Source organism: Scyliorhinus canicula, chromosome 13 (assembly GCF_902713615.1).
Source record: "Scyliorhinus canicula chromosome 13, sScyCan1.1, whole genome shotgun sequence".
NCBI classification, from domain to species: Eukaryota; Metazoa; Chordata; class Chondrichthyes; order Carcharhiniformes; family Scyliorhinidae; genus Scyliorhinus; species Scyliorhinus canicula.
The window spans coordinates 157,599,607-157,617,729 of NC_052158.1; the positions used below are offsets into that span (position 1 = coordinate 157,599,607).

The following is an 18,123-nucleotide window of genomic DNA, read 5'->3' on the forward strand; positions in this document are numbered from 1 at the left end:
CCTAACCCTAACAGTCCCTAACCCTAATTATTCCCTAACCCTGTCCCCAACCCTAATTATTCCCTAACCCTAATTATTCCCTAACCCTGTCCCTAACCCTAATTATTCCCTAACCCTGTCCCTAATTATTCCCTAACCCTGTCCCTAACCCTAATTATTCCCTAACCCTGTCCCTAATTATTCCCTAACCCTGTCGCTGCCACTGACCCTAAGACACCAAGATGGAGAGGAGAGTGAAATGCAACACGTGGCAGCGGGCCTACTTCCGGTCACGTGGCGGAGGGTATTTCCGGTCACGTGACCGACCGACCTCCGGTCACAAGATTGCGCGGCGTCAGGGGCCGGGCGCTGCGTGCTGACGTCATGCCGCAGCCGTTATATAAGGCGGACCGGGGGGCGGCGCCGGCCTTTTGCGTCCCGGCGGCGGCGGCGGGAGGAGCGGCAATGGCACCGAGACCGGCAGCACCGAGACCGGCAGCAGCGGTGGGTCACTGAGCGCCGCGGTAGGTGCCGCTGCAGCGGGCGCGGCATCGGGCGGGTTCCGGGTTAGCGGTGCCGGTTCGGGCCCCCGGGGGGGTTAGAGCCGCAATCCCCGGCTCCCCCCTCAGCCCCCGGCTCCCCCTCAGCCCCCCCCCCGGCCTCCCCCTCAGGCCACCCGGCTCCCCCCTCAGCCCCCGGCTCCCCTCAGCCCCCCCCCCGTGCTCCCCCTCAGCCCCCGGCTCCCCCTCAGCCCCCCCCCCCGGCTCCCCCCTCAGGACCCCCCCCCCCCGGCGTCCCCCTCACCCCCCCCCCTTCAGCCCTCCCCCCTGCAGCTCCCCTCAGCCCCCCCCCCCCCCCGGCTCCCCCCTCAGCCCCCCCCCCACCCCCGGCTCCCCCTCACAGCCCCCCCCCTCAGCCCCCCCCCGGCTCCCCCATCAGTCCCCACCCCCGGCTCCCCTCAGCCCCCCCCCCCCCGGCTCCCCCTCAGCCCCCCCCCCCCGGCTCCCCCTCAGCCCCCCCCCCCTCAGCCCCCCCCCCCGGCTCCCCCCTCAGCCCCCGGCTCCCCCTCAGCCCCCCCCCCCCTCAGCCCCCCCCCCCCCCGGCTCCCCCCTCAGGCCCCCCCCCCCCCCGGCTCCCCTCAGCCCCCCCCCCCCTCAGCTCCCCCTCAGCCCCCCCCCCCCCCCGGCTCCCCCTCAGCCCCCCCCCCCCCGGGCTCCCCCCTCATTCAACATTCCCGCTAAATACCCACCCTGACTGCCCCCCCCCGTCCCTCTGCCCCCCCCCGTCCCTCTGCCCCCCCCGTCCCTCTGCCCCCCCCGTCCCTCTGCCCCCCCCGTCCCTCTGCCCCCCCCCCGTCCCTCTGCCCCTCCCCTGACCCCCTCCGTCCCCCTGACCACCCCCTCCGTCCCCCTGACCCCCCCCCTCCGTCCCCCTGACCCCCCCCCCGTCCCCCTGACCCCCCCCTCCGTCCCCCTGATCCCCCCCCCCCCTCCGTCCCCCTGATCCCCCCCCTCCGTCCCCCTGATCCCCCCCCCCTCCGTCCCCCTGACTCCGTCCCCCTGACAACCCCCCCCCGTCCCCCTGACCCCCGTCCCCCTGACCCCCGTCCCCCTGACCCCCGTCCCCCTGACCCCCGTCCCCCTGACCCCCCCCCACCGTCCCCCTACCGTCCCCACCGTCCCCCTGACCCCCCCCCCCTCCGTCCCCCTGACCCCCCCCTCCGTCCCCTGACCCCCCCCTCCGTCCCCTGACCCCCCCCCTCCGTCCCCCTGACCCCCCCCCTCCGTCCCCCTGACCCCCCCTCCGTCCCCCTGACCCCCCCTCCGTCCCCCTGACCCCCCCCCCGTCCCCCTGACCCCCCCCCTCCGTCCCCCTGACCCCCCCCCCCTCCGTCCCCCTGCCCCCCCCCCCCCCTCCGTCCCCCTGACTCCGTCCCCCTGACCCCCCCCCTCCGTCCCCCTGACCCCCCCCCTCCGTCCCCCTGACCCCCCCCCTCCGTCCCCCAGACCCCCCCCCCCTCCGTCCCTCTGACCCCCCCCCTCCGTCCCCCTGACGCCCCCCTCCGTCCCCCTGACCCCCCCCCTCCGTCCCCCTGACCCCCCTCCGTCCCCCTGACCCCCCCTCCGTCCCCCTGACCCCCCCCCTCCGTCCCCCTGACCCCCCCCCCCTCCGTCCCCCTGACCCCCCCCCCCTCCGTCCCCCTGACCGCCCCCCCTCCGTCCCCCTGACCCCCCCCACCGTCACCCTGACCCCCCCCCGTCCCCCTGACCCCCCCCACCGTCACCCTGACCCCCCCCCTCCGTCCCCCTGACCCCCCCCCCCCCCTCCGTCCCCCTGAGTCCCTGACCCCCCGTCCCCCTGTACCCCCCTGCTCCCTCCCACAGGCACTGAGAGAGCTGCAGCAGTGTCCAGTGTTTCTCTGTCTCACATTCTTGTTTGATTCCATTTGCTTCCTGTTCACAGAAGAAGACGCCTGTGCACCTTAAGGGCAGGAAGAAGCCCGTCTGGAGATTCACCCTCAACCTGTCCAACCCAGTGGAGGATGGCATCCTGGACTGCAGCAACTTTGTAAGGAATTTAGAACGAAGCAAAGCATTGGGGTTACTGAAAATCTCAAACAGAGCATGATGGATGTGCGGAACAATTTGGGGGGGGGGGGGGGGGAGCAGGATTAACATTTCACCGCTGTGCCCTTTTATCAGGGCGTTGGGTGAAAATTCGAATGAAAGGCCATTGACCTGAAACAACTATTCCTCTCTCTACAGATGCTGCTGCATCTGCTAAGTATTTCCAGCATTATATTTACCAGAAGAAATGTATCCCTTTTATTTCCCACCTCTTGCTACCAACGAGCTGTTGACTGCAGCTTGGACCCATGTCCACTGTTTTCCCCACCCGTGTGGCAGCCTTTCCAGCGATTAGCACTGTGGATCCACTGGGAACCTACTGAGGGTGTACAGGCATAATGGTAACTGCTGTGCCTGTGTTTAAGCGACTGTTAGCGTAGGGATGCTGTGAAGACGGTCAGCAATTTCATCACCCCCCCCCCCCCCCCCCCTTCCCTTCCCCACCCCGGACAATTGACCAGCGGTAAGGTTCCTGGTAAAATGAAGGCAGTGTATATTGATGTCAGTGTTCCTGAGCACAGACTGGAGGTGACCGCTGCGAGTCATTGGGCTTGATTTTAAATCTTCGCACCTGTATTATGTAACTATCGTCCACTGAAGAACAGCAGAAAGGGGAGTAGACCACGTTGCTCTTCGAGCCTGCTCCGCCATTCAATACTATCATATCCGATATTGGGCTTCCCTCGGTTTCCTCATCCGGTCTCCATATCCTGCGAGTAAAAATCTGTCTGTCTCGGTTGTAAATAGATTCAGTAAATAGAATAGCATCCACAGCCTCGCAGGGCGAGAATTTCAAAGATTGTGAAGAAATTTCTCTGCTCAGTCTTAAATGATTGGTCCTGAAATTAGTCCTCTTGGTTTAGATCCCCGACAAGAAGAAATGATCTCCGCTTCCACCCTATCAAATTCGGTCCGAATCTTGTATGTTTCAATGGGATCACCGATCATTCTAAAGTCCAGCAATTTAGTCCCTGTTTTCTCAGCCTGTCGCCATAGGACAGCCCCTCAATTCAGGGATCAATTTATTGAACCGTGTTGGGATTCTCAAACTTGTTAATATGCAAAGTAACTTCATTTTTTACCTCCCTATAGCTCTCGCCCTGCTAACCTGCTGTTTGCGGCTAGGGTTCCCTTCCCTAGTCTGTACCTAGGGTTCCCTTCCCTAGTGTCCCATGGTTTTGTTTTCCGTGACAGGAGCAGTTTCTGCGGGAGAAAGTCAAGGTCGGCGGGAAGGCTGGAAACCTGGGCAACATCGTCCAGATCGAGAGTCTGAAGAACAAGATTACTGTCACCTCGGCCAAAAAGTTCTCGAAACGGTGAGCAGCTGTCTCCTTGTGGTGTCAGTGTTGCGATTGGCCATGATGCCCGGGGGGGTGGGGGTCCTAATTTGTCACTCCCATCCGCCTGGGGGCTGAAGTGTTTCCAGAAGATGTCCCTCCAGCAACACCCATATTCTGAGCAGTTTTTAGATGACAGAACTCTGTTCAGATACCTCACCGACACGGCAGTGCAGGAACAAAGATGAGCAGCACTGTGATACTGCTGTGAAAGTGTTCACTTGGGTTAATGCCGGAAGGTGGTTGGCAAGTCTGGCATTGCAGCCCGTCCAGCAGCAAAGTATGGTGTGATACGGCACAGCAGGGGCCAGTTAGCTCGTCGTACTTCTTTCATTCAACAAGCTCCTCTTCAAGCTTTTTTGTCCAGAGCCCTGAAAATTACCCCCCTTACTATTTACCCAACTTATGTTTGAACCTGCCTCCATTGCCTTTTCGGACAACACATTCCAGAGTACAACATCCCTGCTCTGTCTGTATACACTGCCTGTGTCCAGCGTGATTCCTGTCTGGCACTGAATCCCTGCTCTGGCTGTATACACTGCCCGTGTCCAGCGTGATTCCTGTCTGGTACTGAATCCCTGCTCTGGCTGTATACACTGCCCGTGTCCAGTGTGATTCCAGTCTGGCACTGAATCCCTGCTCTGTCTGTATACACTGCCTGTGTCCAGTGTGATTCCTGTCTGGCACTGAATCCCTGCTCTGTCTGTATACACTGCCTGTGTCCAGTGTGATTCCTGTCTGGCACTGAATCCCTGCTCTCTCTGTATACAGTGCCCGTGTCCAGCGTGATTCCTGTCTGGCACTGAATCCCTGCTCTGTCTGTATACACCGCCCGTGTCCAATGTGACTCCTGTCTGGCACTGAATCCCTGCTCAGTGGGTCGCCACTTTTCGCATTCACTCCCTGGCGAGGGGGCAGTGATACTGCAGCTGACCTGATTGCGGAGTCCTGCTGTGCTCCCTCGGCTGGAATTGGCCTCAGTGCCTCGAGCTAAATTGGGTGTGGGTGTTAATAACTTTGATGAAACTTTAAATGTGCATACACCAATCAGGGTCAAATGAGGTTTTGGTGTTCGGCCCAATGTGGATGACGACGTGTGCTGTACCTTGGTTGACATACCCACAGATTTAAGTGTCGTGGACTAACAACCAGGTGGCATCCGCCAGGAGGGCTATAGCACTTTATTATAATAATAATATAATAATCACTCGTTGTCACAAGTAGGCTTCAAATGAAGTTACTGAGAGAAGCCCCTAGTCGCCACATTCCAACGCCTGTTCAGGGAGGCCAGTACGAGAATTGAACCGTGCTGCTGCCTAGTTCTGCATTACAAACCAGCTGTTTAGCCCACTGTGCTAAACCAGCCCCATATCTTTAATCACTGTTGTGGTGTAGGAAGCGCATCGGCAATCTCCTCCGAACTGCAGATATGACAACGACTGGATCATCTGTGACATTGATTATGATAAATTCTTGCTTCGTATAACCGGCATGAACACCCCTTCAAAATAGTGGCCATGGTCATTATACTCCTGAGCAGGTGGGCCATTGATTTTGCTTTCATGTGAAAGATGGCACCACCAATCATGCAACACTCCTGCTGCTGCTCTGTGGTGTCGGCCTGGATTATTGTGCTCAAGCCCAGGGAGGGATGCTGAACCCACAACCTTTAGACTCCGAGGGGAGTGTGCTGCCTGCTGAGCTAAGTGTATTTAAACGTTGACCTTCTCTCTGCTGCATCCTCAGATACCTAAAGTACCTGACAAAAAAGTACCTGAAGAAGAACAATCTGCGAGACTGGCTGCGGGTCATCGCCTCAGATAAGGAAAGCTACGAACTCCGCTACTTCCAAATCAGTCAGGATGAAGAGGAGTCTGAGACGGAGGATTGAAGGGGGAGTCTGGGTGGGGGGGTTAGTCTTCGTGTATAATAAAAGTGTGGTTTTTAGAGAACATCTATATAATTAACTTATTAATAAATCACTACTTTCACAGAAAAATGGTCCTTTTTGTCCCATTTGACAAACTTCTGAACAAACTGCTTTCCCTGAGAGAGTGGGGGCTGGCCACCCCATTGTCGTCCATCACAGAAGGGAATCAGTATAAGTGGAGAAGGGTAATCGGGCAGTCCCGCTGCTTTCCCTATAGTAAGAAGTCTTGCAACACCAGGTTAAAGTCCAACAGGTTTGTTTCGAATCACTAGCTTTCGGAGCACTGCTCCTTCCTCAGGTGAATGAAGAGGTAGGTTCCAGAAACACATATAAAGTCAAAGATGCAAGACAATACTTTGAATCTGAGCATTTTGCAGGTAATTAAGTCTTTACAGATAAAGAGAGCGGTAATCCCAGGTTAAAAGAGGTGTGAATTGTCTCAAACCAGGACAGTTGGTAGCATTTCGCAAGCCCAGGCCAGATGGGGGGGGGGGGGGTGTGAATGTAATGCGGCATGAATCCCAGGTTCCGGTTGAGGCTGCGCTTGTGTGCTGAAGTTAGCTATAAGTTTCTGCTTGGCGATTCTGCATTGTTCACAGGAACAGGCTCTTCGGCCTTCCAAGCCTGCGCTGACCAATGCTGCCTGTCTAATCTAAAATCTTCGACACGGTAGCATTGTGGATAGCACAATTGCTTCACAGCTCCAGGGTCCCAGGTTCGATTCCGGCTTGGGTCACTGCGGAGTCTGCACATCCTCCCCGTGTGTGCGTGGGTTTCCTCCGGGTGCTCCGGTTTCCTCCCACAGTCCAAAGATGTGCAGGTTAGGTGGATTGGCCATGATAAATTGCCCTTAGTGTCCAAAATTGCCCTTAGTGTTGGGTGGGGTTACTGGGTTATGAGGATAGGGTGGAGGTGTTGACCTTGGGTAGGGTGCTCTTTCCAAGAGCTGGTGCAGACTCGATGGGCCGAATGGCCTCCTTCCCTGTAAATTCTATGATAATCTATGACACTTCCAGGGTCTGTATCCCTCTATTCCCATCCTATTCATGTATTTGTCAAGATGTCTCTTAAACGTCACTATCGTCCCTGCTTCCACCACCTCCTCCGGCAGCAAGTACCAGGCACCCACTACCCTCTGTAAAAAAAACTTGCCTTGTACATCTCTAAACCTATGCCCCCTAGTAATTGACCCCTCTACCCTTGGAAAATGCCTCTGACTATCCACTCTGTCTATGCCCCTCATAATTGTGTAGACCTCTGTCAGGTTGCCCCTCAACCTCCTTTGTTCCAGTGAGAACAAACCGAGTTTATTCAACCTCTCATAGCTAAGGCCTTCCATAGCAGGCAACATCCTGGTAAATCTCTTCTGCACCCTCTCTGAAGCGTCCACATCCTTCTGGTAGTGTGATGACCAGAATTGAACACTACACACTCCCAAGTGTGGCCTAACTACAGCTGCAACGTGACTTGCCGACTTTTATGCTCATTGCCCCGGCCAATGAAGGCAAACATGCCGTATGCCTTCATGACTACCTTCTCCACCTGTGTTGCCCCTTTCAGTGACCTGTGGACTGTACACCTATATCTGTCTGACTGTCAATATTCTTGAGAGTTATACCATTCACTATGTTCCCCACCTGTATTCGACTTTCCAAAATGCATTACTTCACATTTGTCCGGATTAAACTCCATCTGCCATCTCTCCGCCCAAGTCTCCAAACAATCTAAACCTGCTGTATCCTCTGACAGTCCTCATCGCTATCCACAATTCCACTAACCTTTGTGTCGTCCGTAAACTTACTAATCAGACCAGTTACATTTTCCTCCAAATCATTTATATATAGGCCAGTGAGTTTAACTTCGGTAATAGGGAAGATGCTGGAATCTATCATCAAGGAAGAAATTGCGAGGCATCTGGATAGAAATTGTCCCATTGGGCAGACGCAGCATGGGTTCGTAAAAGGCAGGTCGTGCCTAACTAATTTAGTGGAATTTTTTGAGGACATTACCGGTGCAGTAGATAACGGGGAGCCGATGGATGTGGTATATCTGGATTTCCAGAAAGCCTTTGACAAGGTGCCACACAAAAGGTTGCTGCATAAGATAAAGATGCATGGCATTAAGGGTAAAGTAGTAGCATGGATAGAGGATTGGTTAATTAATAGAAAGCAAAGAGTTGGGATAAATGGCTGTTTCTCTGGTTGGCAATCAGTAGCTAGTGGTGTCCCTCAGGGATCCGTGTTGGGCCCACAATTGTTCACAATTTACATTGATGATTTGGAGTTGGGGACCAAGGGCAATGTGTCCAAGTTTGCAGATGACACTAAGATGAGTGGTAAAGCGAAAAGTGCAGAGGATACTGGAAGTCTGCAGAGGGATTTGGATAGGTTAAGTGAATGGGCTCGGGTCTGGCAGATGGAATACAATGTTGACAAATGTGAGGTTATCCATTTTGGTAGGAATAACAGCAAACGGGATTATTATTTAAACGATAAAATATTAAAGCATGCCGCTGTTCAGAGAGACTTGGGTGTGCTAGTGCATGAGTCACAGAAGGTTGGTTTACAAGTGCAACAGGTGATTAAGAAGGCAAATGGAATTTTGTCCTTCATTGCTAGAGGGATGGAGTTTAAGACTAGGGAGGTTATGTTGCAATTGTATAAGGTGTTAGTGCGGCCACACCTGGAGTATTGTGTTCAGTTTTGGTCTCCTTACTTGAGAAAGGACGTACTGGCGCTGGAGGGTGTGCAGAGGAGATTCACTAGGTTAATCCCAGAGCTGAAGGGGTTGGATTATGAGGAGAGGTTGAGTAGACTGGGACTGTACTCGTTGGAATTTAGAAGGATGAGGGGGGATCTTATAGAAACATTTAAAATTATGAAGCGAATAGATAGGATAGATGCGGGCAGGTTGTTTCCACTGGCGGGTGACAGCAGAACTAGGGGGCATAGCCTCAAAATAAGGGGAAGTAGATTTAGAACTGAGTTTAGGAGGAACTTCTTCACCCAAAGGGTTGTGAATCTATGGAATTCCTTGCCCAGTGAAGCAGTTGAGGCTCCTTCATTACATGTTTTTAAGGTAAAGATAGATAGTTTTTTGAAGAATAAAGGGATTAAGGGTTATCGTGTTCTGGCCGGAAAGTGGAGCTGAGTCCACAAAAGATCAGCCATGATCTAATTGAATGGCGGAGCAGGCTCGAGGGGCCAGATGGCCTACTCCTGCTCCTAGTTCTTATGTTCTTATGTTCTTGTATACTACGAACAGCAAAGGTCCCAGCACTAATCCCTGTGGAACACCACTAGTCACAGCCCTCCAATCAGAAAAGCACCCTTCTATTGCTACTCTGCCTTCTGTGACCTAGCCCGTTCTGTATCCATCTTGCCAGCTCACCTCTGATCCTGTGTGACTTTACCTTTTGTACCAGTCTGCCATGAGGGACCTTGTCAAAGGCCTTACTGAAGTCCATATAGACAGCATCCACTGCCCTACCTGCATCAATCATATTTGTGACCTCCTCGAAAAACTCTAATCAAGTTAGTAAGACACGACTTCCCCTTCACAACCATGCTGCCTCTTGCTAATACGACCACTTGCTTCCAAATGGGAGCAGATCCTGTCTTGAAGAATTCTCTCCAGTAATTTCCCTACCACTGATGTAAGGCTCACTGGCCTGTAGTTCCCTGGATTATCCTTGCTACCCTTCTTAAACAAAGGAACAACATTGGCCATACCGGATGAGGACCGCAGTTGGGAACCTCACCACCTGCAAGCTTCCCTCCATCCTAACTTGCAAATATATCAATGTTCCTTCATTGTCGCCGAGTCAAAATCCTGGAACTCCCTAACAGCACTGTGAGTATACCTACACCATGTGGACTGCAACGGCTCAAGAATGCAGCGGATCGCCACCTTCTCGCGGTCGATGAATGCTGGCTTAGCAAAACCCACATCCCGTAAAAAGGAATTTTAAAAAATGGCCAGAAGCTTGGAGTGGGGATTTGAGGACATCTTCAAAGCGGAGGAGATTTGAGGGGTGGAATTCGAGAAAAAATAACAGGAATGAATGAGAATGTAGGTGGAGAAAAGTAGAACAAACCAAATGAATGTGGAGTGAAAACCATAGGAACAGGAGGAGGCCATTCAGCCCCTCGAGCCTGCTCTGCCATTCGTTATGATCATGGTTGATCTTTTTGTGTTTCAGATTCCACATTCCCATCTACCCCCGATAGCCTTTGATTTCCTACCCGAAAAATAATCTCTATCTCCTTAAAAATATTCAATGACTCCACCTCCACCACCTTCTGAGGGGGAGTTTCAAAATCCTCATCTCTGTTCTGAACAGACAACCTCTAATTTTAACAGTCCCCACTTAGTTTTGGACTCACCCGGGACAGCGCAGTGGTTAGCACTGCTGGATCATGGTGTTGCGTTCCCAGGTTCGATCTCGGCTCTGGGTCACAGTCCGTGTAGGGTTTCCACCTTCTCCCCGTGTTTGTGTGGGTTTTGCCCCCACAACCCAAAGATGTGCAGGGCAGGTGGATTGGCCATGCTAAATTGTCCCTTAATTGGAAAAAATGAATTGGGTACTCTAAACTTATTTTTAAAAAGTTTTGGACTCACCCACAAGATGAAGCATCATTTCCATGTTTACCTTGTCGATACTGTTCAAGATCTTATATCCTGCAATCAAGTCGCCCCTCACTCTTCTGAATTTCAGTGGAAACAAGCCCAGTCTGTATAATCTTTCCTCCTCAGCAAACCGCTCATTGCAGGTATCAACCTCGTAAACACCCTCTGAACTCCCTCCAACACATTTACATCCTCAAATAAGGAGACCAAACTGTGCACCGTATTCAAGATGCGGACTCACCAATGCTGAAGAGCTGGAAAATCCACAGATGGAGAGTTTGCAATCGCGAATAGATGGAGAGAAGGAAATGGGATTTGTTATGTACTCTACGCTTTGTTTGGATTGCTAGACTTTGCAAACAAATGCATTGTGGGATCACAGGATCCATGTTTGCTTGTTCTTGATTGCCTCAGCCAAGGAACGAACATTTGCAATGTTAATCACCTACACGTGTACTGATTAACCCTTAAACGGTACTCACCAAACTGGCGACGAGAAGATCGGACCTTGGCGCTAATGCCACTGGGAAAGCGAAACTAAAGTCAGGAACCTGTGCCACATGTTGTATTTGTCCTGCACTGCAGAATAAAGCTTGTGGAGATTGGATGAAAGTGAAATCTGCAGACTGCAACAATAAAAGGAAACTGCAGAGTAAAATACAAAAGAAGAATTACAGTTTTGGAAGACTTCAAAACAAAAGAAAAATGGCAACCAAATAACAAAGAAAAATTCAGCACAGGAACAGGCCCTTCGGCCCTCCAAGCCTGTACCGATCATGATAGTAACCTTGGCCAAAAGCCTCAGTACTTCCTAGTGCTATATCCCTCTATACCCATCCTACCCATGTGTTTGCCTTTTGAACGCCGTTAATGTATCTGCTTCCACAACCTCCCCTAGAAGCGCGTTCCAGGCACTCACCACCCTCTGCGTAAAAAACCTGCCTCGCACACCTCCTCTAAACTTTGCCCTATGGCCCTTGTGACTGGCCTCTCCAACCTGGGAAAGAGTGTCTGCCCATCCACTCTATCCATGCCCCTCATAATCTTGTAGACCTCTATCAGCTCACCCTCAACCTCCATCGTTCTAATGAAAACAGTCCCAGTTTATATTCCAATTGTGACCTTACGAAGGTTCTATACGACTGTAGCATGACTTGCCAGTTTTTATACTCGATGCTCCATCCAATGAAGGCAAGCATTCCATATGCTTTCTTGACCACCTTTTCTTGTAGTTAATATGTTTGATGTGGATGCGTAGAGGGAGCTTTACTCTGTATCTAAACCCGTGCTATACCTGTCCTAGGAGTGTTTGATGGGGACAGTGTAGAGGGAGCTTTACTCTGTATCTAACCCCGTGCTATACCTGTTCTGGGAGTGTTTGATGGGGACAGTGTAGAGGGAGCTTTACTCTGTATCTAACCCCGTGCTGTACCTGTCCTGGGAGTGTTTGATGGGGACAGTGTAGAGGAACTTTACTCTGTATCTAACCCCGTGCTGTACCTGTCCTGGGAGTGTTTGATGGGGACAGTGTAAAGGGAGCTTTACTCTGTATCTAACCCCGTGCTGTACCTGTCCTGGGAGTGTTTGATGGAGACAGTGTAGGGAGAGCTTTACTCTGTATCTAACCCCGTGCTGTACCTGTCCTGGGAGTGTTTGATGGGGACAGTGTAGAGGGAGCTTTACTCTGTATCTAACCCTGTGCTGTACCTGTCCTGGGAGTGTTTGATGGGGACAGTGTAGAGGGAGCTTTACTCTGTATCTAACCCCATGCTGTACCTGTCCTGGGAGTGTTTGATGGGGACAGTGTAGAGGGAGCTTTACTCTGTATCTAACCCCGTGGTATACCTACTTTGGGAATGTTTGATGGGACACAATGTAATGTAAACCACAACCCACCATCTTATGGCAGCACGGTAGCCTTGTGGATAGCACAATTGCTTCATAGCTCCAGGGTCCCAGGTTCGATTCCCGGCTTGGGTCACTGTCTGTGCGGAGTCTGCACGTTCTCCCCGTGTCTGCGTGGGTTTCCTCCCGGCGCTCCGGTTTCCTCCCACAGTCCAAAGATGTGCAGGTTAGGTGGATTGGCCATGGTAAATTGCCCTTAGTGTCCAAAATTGCCCTTAGTGTTGGGTGGGGTTACTGGGTTGTGGGGATAAGGTGGAGGTGTTGACCTTGGGTAGGGTGCTCTTTCCAAGAGCTGGTGCAGACTCGATGGACCGAATGGCCTCCTTCTGCACTGTAAATTCTATGATCTCATTAATCAGAAATAAAGAACTCAGACAAGTGACTGCCTTCGATCAATGTGCTGATTCATCAGACAATCTGACAGCAGAATTACACAAGATGACCCGCTGATTATTGAAATAGTCACCAGAGGGCAATACATGACAACATTTAGCAAACTCAAGGAAAACAAACTGACAAAACGTGCTGTCAGAGATTGATGGAAAGCACAACATGAACTACTCCACGGAGTCAGAAGGTTAGAGAGCATATCTTCCCCTTTGCGGTCAGGCAAGCTTAAAGTTTTACTTGAATTCTCAGCAAGATGTGGAATTTCTGGAGAGATTCCAAATGAGGAAGTCGGGCAGAGTTCTCGCTCTGGATTATTCTCATTGATTATTACCATTTCATTCAATCTCCAGATGTGGACATTGTTGGCAAGGTTAGCATTTATTGCCTCTCACTAGTTGCCCTCTTAACGATTTGATTTGCCTGAGCAAGCACTCTAAGGGATGTTAAGTGTTACTCTCATTGCTCTGGGAGTTACCTACAGACCTGGCCCAGGAAAAGACAGTCGATTCCCATCTCTGAAGGGATAGTATTGGACCAGTTGTATTCTTACAATACACCAATTTCATGGGTCCCTTTTACTGATACCTGTGATGATATGATCTGCATACTCGTCTGCCATTGGGCCAGAACGTCGGCTTACCATTGGCCCTGGTCGGTCATGTGCCTCTCGACCGATTGGCCGAGAGGCTGAGTTAACCACGCCTCTATCAACGAGGTATAAATGCTCAGAAGCCTGACGATCGTCCCTTTCCACTGTAGACGATCGCCAGGCTGTGTTCTAGTTAATTAAAGCCTGACTTTGGTAAATCACTCGCCTCACGTGCAATCGATGGTGCATCAATACCATGGTTTGATTACGAGGTATCTAAACTCAATTCAACTTCTAAAGTTGCCAAGGAGTGATTTAAACTCATTTTCTTTGCTTTGCTAGTTCAGTAACATAAATACCGCAATATTGTACCTTTTATGTGTGGGCATGTGTCTGCGTGCATGCGTGGGTGTGTCTGGGTGAGAGTATGTCTGCGTAGCTGGGTGTATGTAAGTCTGTCTGTCACCATGCGAGGGATCACAGAATTTACAGTGCAGAAGGAGGCCATTCGGCCCATCGAGTCTGCACTGATACATGAAAGACCCCTGACCTGCACACCTGAGCCCATTTGCCAGCACTTGGCCCATAGCCTTGAAAGTTATGGCGTGCCAAGTGCTCATCCAGGTACCTTTTAAAGGATGTGAGGCAACCCGCCTCTACCACCCTCCAAGGCAGTGCATTCCAGACCCTCACCACCCTCTGGGTACAAAAGCTTTCCCTCAAATCCCCCCCTAAACCTCCTTTCCCTCGCCTTGAACTTGTGTCCCCTCGTGACTGGCCCTTCAACGAAGGGAAACAGTTGGTCCCTCTCCACCCTGTCCATTGCCCCTCAGAATCTTGTACACCTCAATCAGATTATAAATAGCTGCGCTCCGAAAGCGAGTGATTCCAAACAAACCTGTTGGACTTTAACCTGGTGTTGTAAGACTTCTTACTGTAGCAAAAGAAACAATGACGATGCGAGAGGGAACTTTTTCATACAGCGAGTGGTCGGGATCTGGAATTCGCTGCCTGAGAGTGTAGAGTGTGTGTGTGGAGAGTGGGGAGGCTTACAGGGAATTGGGTTATTGTCTAAGAGGAAGAATGTTCAGGTTACAGGGAGAAGGTGGGGAGTGGCTCTAGGCGAATTGTTTCTTCATACGACCCACACATACGCGATGGGCTGTATGTTCGCTAAACATTCTATGATTCTACGACAGGTTTGAATGAGTAAATGTCCTTCTCTTATTCTGTGAAAGTTAATATTAAATCTGCCTCAACGCCCATTTTATTTTTTAAAAATAAATTTAGAGTACCCAATTCATTTTTTCCAATTAAGGGACAATTTAGCTTGTCCAATCCACCTAGCCTGCACATCTTTTTGAGTTGTGGGGGTGAAACCCACGCAAACACGGGGAGAATGTGCAAACTCCACACGGACAGTGACCCAGAGCCAGGATCGAACCTGGGACCTCGGCGCCATGAGGCAGCAGTGCTAACCCACTGTGCCACCGTGCTGCCCTACCCATTTTAGGCTGCACACTCCATAACAACTCGCTGTGTAAAATAAATTCTCCTCACCTTCCCCTCCGAACACTTTGGCGATTATTCCTCTGGTTATTGACCATTCAGGCAGTGGAAGGGACAGAGAAGCGGAAAACAGGATTCTCAGAACGTGGGGGAAGTGCCGCAGGGTCCCTTTAATAAACCACCTCGGCCGTTCCTGAACTCAAATCTGCTGATTACAGAATAGTCTGCGGTGAAGAAACTGCATCCTGTGCTTGTATTCTTGGTCAAGGATACCCAGTTAGTATTGAACCTGGCTTTGTTCTGCAAAACGATAATATCCATGTTTGTTTGCAGTAGAGTTCAAGGCACGTTAAAAATATTTCCGCCGAATGGGAGAATCCCTCCTTCAAAATCAAACACTCAAATCACAAATAGTAACAATGCTGCTTATTATAGTCATTGTAAAAAGACCAAGCAGGCAATCGGGTTTATACAGGGATAGAATTGAAAAGCACAGAAGTTGAATGAAGCTTGTCTCAAACCTTAGGCCACACTCTGGCCTGCACAGCTCTGGTCTCCATATTTAAGACACAGACGAAGATGAGAATTACAAGGATGACACCAGCACTGAGGGGACGCACCAATCAGAAATGACTGAACAGGCACGGGCACTTTACTCTGGAAAAGAGTATGTGACCGAATAAAGGCTGTTAAAATTCTGACAGGATTCGAAGGATGGACAGAGAGAAGGTGTTTCCACTTGCACAGGACCTGGGGGCCATACGGGCAAGGCAGTCACTAATAAATCCAATCCGGAATTCAGGAAAAACGTCTTTACCCACAGAATGATGAGGGATGGGGAAGTCACTAAGAATAGGGAAGATACATCTAAGGAAAAAAAAGGACATGCATTTGTGTAGCACCTTTCCCGACCTCAATATGTCCCAAAGTGCTTTACAGCCAATGATGTCCTTTTGAAGTGCAGTCACTGTCATACAGCGGGGAGTACAGCTGCCAATTTGAGCACAGCAAGATCCCACAAAGAATAATGTGATGATGAGCAGGTAATCTATTAGTGATAAATCAGGAATGGAAGAACATGCTGATAATGTGAGAGGTTAGGGAGCAAGCTTGTGTGGACCATAAATACTAGAATGGAATGATTTGCTTGAGTGGCCTGTTTCAATGTTGTAAATTTCGATGTAAGTGAGCAGGCAGTAATCATAGAATTTACAGTGCAGAAGGAGGCCATTCGGCCCATCGAGTCTGCACCGGCTCTTGGAAAGAGCACCCTACCCAAGGTCAACACCTCCACCCTATCCCCATAACCCAGTAACCCCACCCAACAATAAGGGCAGTTTTGGACACTCAGGGCAATTTAGCATGGCCAATCCACCTAACCTGCACATCTTTGGACTGTGGGAGGAAACCGGAGCACCCGGAGGAAACCCACGCAGACACGGGGAGAACGTGGAGACTCCACACAGACCGTGACTCAACCGGGAATCGAACCTGGGACCCTGGAGTTGTGAAGCACTTATGCCAACCACTGTGCTACCGTGCTGCCCCTATGTAAAAGATAATGAGCTGGATTCTCCATTTGGGAGATTAGGTCGCTACCCTGGCATGAAAATGGTGGTGTTTTACGGCAGGTAAATTGGCGCAAAACGGCCACCTATTCACTGTTTTGCTAGGCGTTAGCAGTGGGGCAGCTCAGAGTTCCCAGCTCTAGCTGCCGATACGGCCTGCAGTAGTTCCGGGTCTGTGGCCGCGCATGCGCACGGCGGCAGCTTTAGCAACGGCCTTTACAGGCCACAGTAGGCAGTCAGTTTGGAGGAGAATGCTGAGACCCAGGCTATTAGAATAGATGGCATTGAGGTGCGTAGGGAAGAAGTGTTGGCAATTCTGGACAAGGTGAAAATAGATAAGTCCCCGGGGCCGGATGGGATTTATCCTAGGATTCTCTGGGAAGCCAGGGAAGAGATTGCTGAGCCTTTGGCTTTGATTTTTAGGTCATCATTAGCTACAGGAATAGTGCCAGAGGACTGGAGGATAGCAAATGTGGTCCCTTTGTTCAAGAAGGGGAGTAGAGATAACCCCGGTAACTATAGGCCGGTGAGCCTAACGTCTGTGGTGGGTAAAGTCTTGGAGAGGATTATAAAAGATACGATTTATAATCATCTAGATAGGAATAATATGATTAGGGATAGTCAGCATGGTTTTGTGAAGGGTAGGTCATGCCTCACAAACCTTATCGAGTTCTTTGAGAAGGTGACTGAACAGGTAGACGAGGGTAGAGCAGTTGATGTGGTGTATATGGATTTCAGTAAAGCGTTTGATAAGGTTCCCCACGGTCGGCTATTGCAGAAAATACGGAGGCTGGGGATTGAGGGTGATTTAGAGATGTGGATCAGAAATTGGCTAGTTGAAAGAAGACAGAGAGTGGTAGTTGATGGGAAATGTTCAGAATGGAGTTCAGTTACGAGTGGCGTACCACAAGGATCTGTTCTGGGGCCGTTGCTGTTTGTCATTTTTATAAATGACCTAGAGGAGGGCGCAGAAGGATGGGTGAGTAAATTTGCAGACGACACTAAAGTCGGTGGAGTTGTAGACAGTGCGGAAGGATGTTGCAGGTTACAGAGGGACATAGATAAGCTGCAGAGCTGGGCTGAGAGGTGGCAAATGGAGTTTAATGTGGAGAAGTGTGAGGTGATTCACTTTGGAAAGAATAACAGGAATGCGGAATATTTGGCTAATGGTAAAATTCTTGGTAGTGTGGATGAGCAGAGGGATCTCGGTGTCCATGTACATAGATCCCTGAAAGTTGCCACCCAGGTTGATAGGGTTGTGAAGAAGGCCTATGGTGTGTTGGCCTTTATTGGTAGAGGGATTGAGTTCCGGAGCCATGAGGTCATGATGCAGCTGTACCAAACTCTGGTACGGCCGCATTTGGAGTATTGCGTACAGTTCTGGTCGCCTCATTATAGGAAGGACGTGGAAGCTTTGGAACGGGTGCAGAGGAGATTTACCAGGATGTTGCCTGGTATGGAGGGAAAATCTTATGAGGAAAGGCTGATGGACTTGAGGTTGTTTTCGTTAGAGAGAAGAAGGTTAAGAGGTGACTTAATAGAGGCATACAAAATGATCAGAGGGTTAGATAGGGTGGACAGCGAGAGCCTTCTCCCGCGGATGGAGGTGGCTAGCACGAGGGGACATAGCCTTAAATTGAGGGGTAATAGATATAGGACA

General features: G+C 51.0%; 1 protein-coding gene across 2 annotated transcripts; it reads left to right on the top strand.

The window, feature by feature from the left end:
* Positions 1–349: 349 nt before the first annotated feature.
* LOC119976278 (60S ribosomal protein L22-like 1) lies at positions 350–5,942 on the top strand. 2 transcript variants are annotated; one of them, XM_038816693.1, is made up of 4 exons: positions 350–483; positions 2,443–2,547; positions 3,801–3,922; positions 5,690–5,942. In XM_038816693.1, the coding sequence occupies exons 1-4, from the start codon at positions 364–366 to the stop codon at positions 5,832–5,834; spliced, it is 492 nt and encodes a 163-aa protein (XP_038672621.1). In that variant the 5' UTR covers positions 350–363; the 3' UTR covers positions 5,835–5,942. The 2 variants fall into 2 exon arrangements, with proteins under 2 accessions (XP_038672621.1, XP_038672622.1); XM_038816694.1 differs by having other exon boundaries at positions 401–467; positions 2,442–2,547.
* Positions 5,943–18,123: the final 12,181 nt, after the last annotated feature.

Excerpts from the sequence above, each read along its gene's own strand:
- LOC119976278 (XM_038816693.1), top strand. The coding sequence starts at position 364 with ATGCCGCAGCCGTTATATAAGGCGGACCGGGGGGCGGCGCCGGCCTTT. Across the intron at positions 484-2,442 it reads CACCGAGACCGGCAGCAGCG|AAGAAGACGCCTGTGCACCT; the intron begins GTGGGTCACTGA and ends TCCTGTTCACAG. Across the intron at positions 2,548-3,800 it reads TCCTGGACTGCAGCAACTTT|GAGCAGTTTCTGCGGGAGAA; the intron begins GTAAGGAATTTA and ends TTTCCGTGACAG.